Below are 9,326 nucleotides of genomic sequence, written 5' to 3'. Positions count from 1 at the left end.
CAGCATACTAAATAGCAGATTTTATTGAATTAAATTATGATAGGTGGATCTTGTACATGATAAAAGCACATATATTGTAGTGCGAGAGAGAGAGAGAGAGAGAGAGAGAGAGAGAGAGAGAGAGAGGAGAGAGAGAGAGATTTTATATATTCACTACTAAGACAATGTAATAGTGTGTATGTGTGTATTCGTTGAGGTAGTGTGTATTCGTTGAGGTAATGTGTGACGGTTGGGACTTCTATCTAGGGACCCATGGGGATTTTGAGGGGTGCTAGTTGACACCAAGCTTTATGCATCTATATGGGAGTGATGTGTGAAGGAGATGCATAGCACGAACCTATACGTAGGCGCACTTAAAATGCACCCATGCACCGGGAAGGCACATTAGGCCTCCCATGTTGCGGTTAGGGTTAAGTGGTGGTGTGTGCCCCGAGGATGCCCTCCCCACCTCACTGGTGTGAGTGCTGATGTGGAAACAGGACTGATGAGGGGAAACGATGGAAACGACAGAGCCGCGGGTTGGCGAGTCATGTCGAGTCGAGGGGCTGAGGCCGATGGGAATCATGGAACCGAATGGAATGCCGTGAGCCTACCAACACCATGGAGTCGAGCTGGGGAGGCATGAGAAGGGTAAGACCCCACAAGGTAAAATGTGTGATGACGCGCTCAACGCGACCAATGGAACTAACACATGTGGTGGGACGGTTGGAAGGGTCGCCTCGCGGCCCGAAAATCAGGTCCCAATCTCTCTGGCATGTGAACTTAGTAGAGTTTGTTTGGGAAGCCCATATAGGGCGTGTGATGCCAAGACATCAAGAAATGGCAAAAGCAGTAAGTCGAGTTGACTATGTGATGGCCATTGAGCCAACGACACGAAAGTTGCCGACTCAAATTTGAGCATAGATGAAGGAATTTGCCCATGGCTACATATAACTATCATGAACGAGTGGAAGCAAGGCACAGGATGGCGTGGTTGGTCGAACCTGCCAAGACCCCACGCTGCAGGGGTGTTAAAAACAACGTAGCTCCCAACGGGAGGGCCCAAACGATGGCATGCTACATCTAAAAAATGATCAGTTTTTTGAGTAGAATGGAGTTTTGTAGTCTATTTGGAGACATTCCAGAGTTAACCAGCCAGCTATGTGGCAATGGAATGTTGGGTTGAATGTAAGGTAAGATATTAGGGTGCAAGTTGAGCTAGAGATGTTGGCACGAGCCTAAGTGATCCAAAATGCACACCAATACATTAGAGATACATGCAACTTGGTCATGGTGGGGCTGATAGCACTTTGAACAAGAAGAACAATGGGCTCGGGATCTCACAGAAGTAACCACCATTGAAGGTGATGCTTTAATTACAAAACAGCGAAGGCAGGCAATGAAGACGAAGTGGCCTATTATTATATGGATCGGGTAGCACCCAAGATTAGGATGGCGGGCTAGGAATGCCACGAGACAAGGTCAAAGACATGCAAACAAAGAGGCCACACGTGCAATCACAGCAGCGATGACCAATTATGGGGCTGAGATTGCTTATCTTAAGAAACTTGATGATGTGGCAGGTATGGAGCCATCATGTTGGTGTGGTGCCCAAGAAAGAAGAGCAGAATGCAAGCTACCAATCCGAATCATTTGGGAGAATGTATCCAACAAGGTGTCTGTAAGCGACATGAAGGCCATGATGTGCCTTGTGGCAATGGAGCCACCACTTCTTCTCACAATGTAAATGGGTTAGGCTGGAGGAGCCAAAGCCCTCTTCAGATCACAAAGGATCAACTTGGGTGGAAGCAACACAATGGAAGCCCACACTCCTTCACAATGTTAGACATCGGATAGGCCGGAGGAGCTGAATCTCTTTCTAGATCACAGAGGATTAGTTCGGGTGGAGCAACATGCAAAACCCATACTCCTTCACAATGCGAGACATGGGATAAGTTGGAGGAGCCGAATCCCTTTCTAAATCATAGAGAATTAGTTCAGATGGAGCACATGCAAAACCCATACTCCTTCATAGTGCAAAGCATGGGTTAGGTCGGAGGAGCCAAAGCCCTTTCCAGATCATGCAGGATCAATCCGGGTGGAGTAGCATGCAAAGCCCTTCCTCCTTCATAATGCAAACAGGTAAGACAGAAGGTGTCAACATCCCTTTCTCCTTCATAATTAATGCAAAAAGGTAAGACAGAAGGTGTCAACATCCATTTCAAGGTTTTCAGACAACCTTCAAGAGCTACCCCGTAAGGTAAAATGCGCGATGATGTGCTCGATGGAGCTGAGACATGTGGTAGGACAGTTGGAAGGGTCGCCTCGCGGCTCGAAGTCCGGGTCCCCATCATTCTGGCCCGTGTGACACAATGTAGTAGAGTGGTGAAGCTCGTGGGTCCCAAAGGGATGACTTGGGTTACTAATCCCATTTGTCAAAGAGGATGACTTGGGTTACTAATCACATTTGTGGCACTCGAGTTGCCTAAGGTGGATCCTTATATAAATATTCCCACTCCTCACTGATTGTTTAAATAGGTGCAGTTTAATAAATCACTTTTCGACGTTTTAACTACTATGGGTGCGAAGGTCGTCTATTAAAAAATTATTTTACTTAGCTATGGCGGGTGCTGAAGCAGCAGCAAGAGGAGGCGAAGAGTTGAGCGCAGAGTCGGTGAGATCGGCCATGGAGGCTTGCGATTTGGATGTGGTGATGGCCCTCCGGACCCTGGAGGCAGTGGAGAAGGACGCTCAGGCCGTAGCCCACACCCTTTCCTCCCTTCTCTCCTCCCTCCAGTCCGCCCTCACCAAGGTATTATCCCCCCCCCGCCCCGGCCCAATCGATGATGATGCATTTTCTTGTTCTCATGTCTTTCTGTCGCTCACCTTCTTCTACCAGGTCACTACTAGCTCCGTTGAGCACCTCCAATGTTACAATGAAGTAGCAGGTCATTTTCAAGAGGCTGGTACGCTTCTCTCTCTCTCTCTCTATCTCTACATATGTATGTGGTAACACACACACACACACACACACACACACACACACTCGCACACTCTCCTATGCAAGTTCCTGAAATCAAGGTTGTATATATAACATTGTGGCATCATACCAAAGATGTAATGTAACTCACTCTCTCTCTCTTTCTCACACACACACACACACACACACTTGCTATGCACCGTACATTGGCATTCAACTCAATGTGTAATCAATGCATGTATAAGATAGAATTGGCTCGAAGTGGTATAAAATCTACTTATACAGTGTTTATGTGGCTGAAGCCTAAACTATCATATTTTTCAATTGTTTTATTTGTCTAATAAATACTTTCTTTTTGCAGCATTAGATGCTGCCACGAAAGGAAATAGGTTTATTAATGCATGCCTGAGGTGAATCCCAAATTTTTCAACATCTCAGACTGGTGCAAAATCTCAAGCATGATAAGTTTTTGGTTTTCATGGTGTGGTCATACTGTTGGTATGCAGGATAAATGAGGAAATGAAAGGAATGGCTGGTATGGCTGCCCAATTGTATCCTTACTACTTCACTTGTATAGAATTATCCCCCCCCCCCCTTTTTTTTTTTGCAGCTATAAATGCAGCACAAAGCATTCATGGCTCAATGCAACTCCTTAATTCCATATTCAGAAAAGTCTTGAGGCAAACAGTGGACCACTTTGACCGTCAGGTTGGCAGGCTCCTTCCTCGATCATGAGAAATGGTAAAGGAAGTGAAATTGTGCACAGTGTAGCTCAAGAATGGGATCAGATGTGAGAACAGTGAGGCACATCATCTATTCATTTTTTTAAATGTTTAGAGAGCTTTGTATAGTCTATGGATACAACGAGGTGGCATGGTATAATGATGAAGTGAAGCTTTTGTATTGCTATTCAAGCTTAATGGAGAATGGGGAGGGGCGGAAATACGACTCCTGTAAATGTACTTGTGGTACCATGTTCTATGCCTGGATGCATGAAAGAACCAGAATCAGCTTTTCTGGCTGCAGTTTTCGGCTCTGACTTGGAGGCACATCTGGTTTTTCTGGGTCTTACTGGTTCCTTGCCTTGGACAGCAAGTATGGACACAGAGAGCTTGGATTATCAATTTGGAAGGTACATGACACTTTCATCGAGGAGGTAGTGTATGTATGGGCTTTGATCACTTGGACTGATATGGTTGTCTAGTGTTTCCTTGCTGATTCTGTTTAGTGCCTCCCTTTGTGAAGCCCTCTTGCCTGAACTCCTATGCTACAAACATCTGCATTGCTTGCGCTGCAAGTGTTTTAAGGACACAAAGAAGCTCACTCTTGTAGAGCTTCTCCCCCCCTCATATGTCGGCCACTGTCATGACAAAGAAAGCAACCTTTTCATGACTTGTGAAGGAAGGAGTGTGTGGAAGAAGATGAACGTGGGATAGAAAGCAACATGAAAAGAGGTTTCAGCATAAAGTGCTCTATTACCATGATCATCATGATGCCATGCGAGCATTTTGATTCTTGTGTGTGCTTGAGCTTGCGGTGTGCTTTCGTCTCCATCCTGTGAAAGGGTTCAGGCAAGTAGGGGCCTTGTCACTTGGCATAGGAGCCTAGTTTTGTGTGGGACTGGAAGCCTGAAGGTGCAGACTTGAATAACGTAGTTCCTTTAAATATTCAAACGCATGGGCAGTCCCTTCTTCCAGATTTTGGCAGGGATGGGTGTTAAGTGAGAGATTTTCCCTCTTTTACATGGTCCTCTTGCTATTCACACTTTCAGCTTTGTAGCTTACCTTGACCTACCCAAGTAAAAAAAGGAATTAATGACCTCAAGGATGATATGATTTGTCCTCTTAAGCTTCTTGTTCTCTGCATGCATCCATTCCAATGTACCCTATGTTTTTGCTACACACACTTCATGCTCAGACTTGGACAGAATCACCTAAGCCTACTGAAAGATAGACAGTATCACCTAAGCCTACTGAAAGAGGAATTTGATGACTGGACTATAAGTTGCTGCAGCTCAAAAAAGGGTGGCAATATATTCAAAGACTGCTGGAACACAGGTGGCATATATCTTCACCTTGTCTATTATATCCGAAGCGGTGCAATTGCCCAACCAGCCACCGTGCACGTGCCCATGCCATCCAAATCTTAAAAGACATGCTAAGGATAGTGTTTGAAATGGGAAGGGGGGCTACCATGAATGTAGCACCCAAAGAGCAAGCCATCCAAATCTCAAGGATAATGAAAAAAATTGATCAAACTACCTAAAGAAGTTTGATTAGGTTCACGAAGCCATCGAAAGGGTTGATGATCCCACAAAGATCTGCTCATTTAGACTTTACCTTAAAGGCAAAGCAGGCTAGCGGTTTAGGGCGCTAAACCCACTTAAAAAGGGATTCATATGCGCGCGCGCACACACATGCGCTCTTTGCTAGCTCATCATGGCTGAGTCTTCCTTATAGATAATTGTAACAAAATTAGAGTGTATAGTTTTCTTTTAAAATTGATTTTTTTGAAGAGAGTTATAATAATGAAAACTAAAAAGATATCAAATTTCATTTGTTGCCAAGGCATCTTGCTCAGCATAGGTTCATGTCTTGAGTGGCATGGGTCTGGATATGTAGATCTGCTGCTTTGGAATCGACCATTGCTTGGTCCCACACCTGAGATAGTGGGGAGATTGGAACCCAACATGGAGTTTCTAATAGTGTGATGGAACTGTGCTTTGACTATGTGACCACCACCCAACAATGGATAGATGTTCTTTAATTGATTTAAAGTCCTTGCATTTAAAAATCAAGGCCTCTTTTGCATGCTCATGGTTTAGTTAAGAAGCTAGGAATATCTTTCACACTCTTAATGCTTCATCTCATGATCTAGTCTTCAATCTCCAAAGTCCATGAGCTTCTCAATTTGCACATAATTAATCCTCTATCAAGTATGTTAGGCTCTATCCATGGATCAATTCTTTTTCATCCTTGTCTACCTGTAACCATAGAAGAGAATACGCCCATCCATGTGCTCGAGCACGGTGGAAAAGAATACACCCATCCATGTACTCAAGCATGGCGGTCCATGCTACACATGCTAGCACGCCTATCCTTGCTAAAGGTATTCCTATGCATCCTTGTAAACAAGTGTCCCTCAACCTTGAAGTTTGTATATAGAAGTAGAACCCTTGATATCCTTAATCATTTTACAACATTTATGTCAACTATAAAGGTGCCTTTGAAACTTCTTTTTAAATCCTTGAAATTGCATATCCTAATGTCATCTACATGGTCTTCTTTTTAGGAGGTTAGTGTTTTAAAGTCTTTTAGAAATATAAACAATAATAACTTTGTCAAAACATATTGATTTTGATGAGTATATTTATAAAAACATGCTAGAGGTTGTTTAGGGAACCTAAGTTTGATAGCCTTAGAAAAGCATGAGTAGTCTTTTAGGTTGAAGAAAACATATGTTCTTTGTTATAACAAGCACAATGTAGGCCTTTTTTTTTGTTGCTTATGCAAATGGATTACATAAACTTGAGACAAGAGATAAACATATGCGTATTGGAAAAGCATAATTATAGTTTGTAAGGTTTAATGTAAATAGATGTATTGAAATATATATAGCTCCTAAAATGAAATTAAGAATTACGGTGATAAGAGGTCATATGTTAATCACTCTGTAGGTTGATATGGTTTCATTTATTTGACTGATTGTAAGACGCTTTGTCATCTTATTTGGTTCCGCTCGAACGAGCACTTATCTTTTGTAAGATGGCTTTGGAACATATAAAGTGGGCTTACTTGCTTAATGTCAAATAGGAAAGTCTTAAGGATTGTGTACATACTTGTTTAAGACTAGTAATAGGGACCATATTATTTTTTTGTTTGGTCAGCCTATGTGAAAACTAGTCACTTATATATGTGTTATTTTTGATATTAAGCGATGCAAAATCATTCCCTTGTAACATAATGCTTGTGAGCTCTTCTTTTCTCTATTCTTGTGTGCTTGTATGCTATTGGATCTTGCTTGCTTGATGGATGCATGCTAAATAGGTTTTTTTTGTAGGTTGCTCTCTTGTATTAGTTTCTTCTTCTTTCCTCACCTTTTGTGAGAGAGAACCATTACACAGGCTCTCTTTTGTTCTCCATCTAGGTGTAGAGAGCTCTCCCTTCACTTCATTAGTAAAGGAGCATTTCAGTGTGACAATAGAGTGAGGAAGTGGTAGACGGCCTAGTGTACCCACATTGAGAAGTTGCATTTGTGACTTGAAGGCAATGTCACATGCTTTAGAAAGACTAAGGTAAGCTCTTGACTTAAACATATTTGGTGTCGCCACCCAACAAGAACTGGCCTAGGGCTTAGTTCTGTTCATTCATCCATTCTAAGTTATTTCCTAACTTTTTTTGTCGTTTTCGATTTCGATCAGTCAATGACAGCTTGCATCTTTGTAGGGTCAATCGATATTCCATTCTTTGGCTCTATGAATATTGGGTATACAATATGATTGGTAAAGAAGGTATACTTACTCTTCTTAGTGAAAAGTTTATTCTTCTTGAGGGTTTCTAAGACTTTGCACACATGCTTCTTATGATTGGCTCCATTTTTGGAGTAGACATGGATGCCATCAAAGAAGACCAAGACGAAATCATCCAAATATTTTTGGAAGATCTCGTGTATTAATCGATTGAAGGTAGCAGGGATGTTTGTTGATGTGAATGTCAGTATTGTAAATTCATAATGTCTACATTAAGCATTAAAGATAGTCTTAGGAATATTCTAGTTGGAACTACCATCTTATACGTCCTTGCAGTAGATTTGGTTCTAAGAATCAAATAAATCTCATGATTCACCTCACGAGTTGGAGGCATTTTGTTCTAGTCATCAAGAAATATATCAACATACTCACTCAACCATTTGGGTTCTTGGATATTTAATTTCTTGCCTATAGGATTTAGCATAACAACATAAATTCCATTTAGTTCCTTCAATAACATGGATGTCTCAGGTAGACACCTGAGCTTGATTTTGAATAAGCTAATCCATTCTAAGGATTTTGTCATATATGTCTAAAGGGAAGATTTTGAACTTACATTCGGATAAGTTTTTATTTAAGGAGAATCGAATCATGACCGTCTCATGGCACATGAAAACAATCTTCCCACTAGCTAATTCTACTTGCATTGGTTTACCTTGAATTTGGTTGATTACTATCTTGGACAAGCATCCAAGCAAAATGAATGAATGAGTGCTTCTTGAATAAACTAAACTCAAAATTTTTACCTTGGTAATCGACTAAGGTATGAATTACCAAAAATTGTTGATTCTGATTTTGACGTTTAACGGCACATGAATCCTGTCTCTTTCTTCTTCCTCTTGGTTGGTAATTGAAATTGGTATGAGACATAGTAGTTAATTGGGCTATAATTTGCCTCATTTGACTTTTCCAGTTTTGAGGTGGGGGTCTCTGATTGCTCTGCACTAAGGTTGTAGGTCTCTGATATCGGGGTCGTGGTGCAATTGGAGTTGGAAAATAATAACAACCGGAGCATTCAGACAATCACTCATCATGTGGCTTGACTGATATGAAGCATTTGCGCTCCTTCTTGAGTTGAACTACAATTTAAATGGCAATTTGGGATAAGAAAATTGGCACTGGCTTTACTGGACTTAGAGCCTTAACTCTGGTTGTGTCCTTGACTTCTCTTTGGTATAGGTAATCCAAAATTATTTGTCAGGGTTGAAGTTCTCTTTAGGGGAGGGGGTGGTAAGGATATTTGTTGAGTTGTTTCCTTTGGGAAAGCTCGTACGAAATCCTCAGCCGTTCTTACTGCTTTTGCTATAGACAAGGGATTTGCATTCTTCACCAGTCTATCTAGTAGAGGATCCAACCTTCAAATGAATCGATGAGAAAGCGTTTCATCATCCATTCCAGGAGCATAGTGGACAAGACTTGCATAACATTGATGGTATGCTGCAATAGATTTTCTTGCTTGAGAGAATTCCAAGAATTCATTCATCTTTTCCTTCTGGAATCTTGGAGGACAAAATCTATGCTGGAGGTATGCCTTTATATCTTCCCATTTGAGTTGATCTTTGTTCAGATGGTTGGACTCAACAACTATTTCAGGCAATATTGGTTATCTTAAGCCGAGCAAGGGCCATCTTGTTGCACGTCAAAGTACTCATCTATCGAATCCACGCAATTCAAAACTGTTTTCTCTGAGAGTATTCCCTTCTTCTCAGAATGGACTCAATTGTGATATATGGAGTACTTCTTTGACATCATTATTCAATGCCTCTACTTCAGATACAACATTATGTGCTTGACGTCCACGTGTCATGATTTCCTCTGAAAGAAAAGACTCTTCTCGTA

The 9,326-nt window shown here is 41.6% G+C and overlaps 1 protein-coding gene across 1 annotated transcript; it reads left to right on the top strand.

Annotated features, from left to right (window-relative positions):
• The first annotated feature begins 2,534 nt into the window (after positions 1-2,534).
• On the top strand, positions 2,535-3,868 carry LOC147623682 (uncharacterized). Its single transcript, XM_086820877.1, has 5 exons — positions 2,535-2,791; positions 2,879-2,945; positions 3,321-3,369; positions 3,466-3,510; positions 3,628-3,868. Exons 1-5 carry the CDS (start codon positions 2,600-2,602, stop codon positions 3,692-3,694), a joined length of 420 nt encoding a protein of 139 aa, XP_086677003.1. The 5' UTR covers positions 2,535-2,599; the 3' UTR covers positions 3,695-3,868.
• The last annotated feature ends 5,458 nt before the right edge of the window (positions 3,869-9,326 follow it).

This window comes from Cibotium barometz, chromosome 26, assembly GCF_041138505.1.
Source record: "Cibotium barometz isolate CiBa-2024 chromosome 26, ASM4113850v1, whole genome shotgun sequence".
In the NCBI taxonomy this organism is placed as follows: Eukaryota; Viridiplantae; Streptophyta; class Polypodiopsida; order Cyatheales; family Cibotiaceae; genus Cibotium; species Cibotium barometz.
This window is presented reverse-complemented; position numbering and strand designations above follow the sequence as displayed.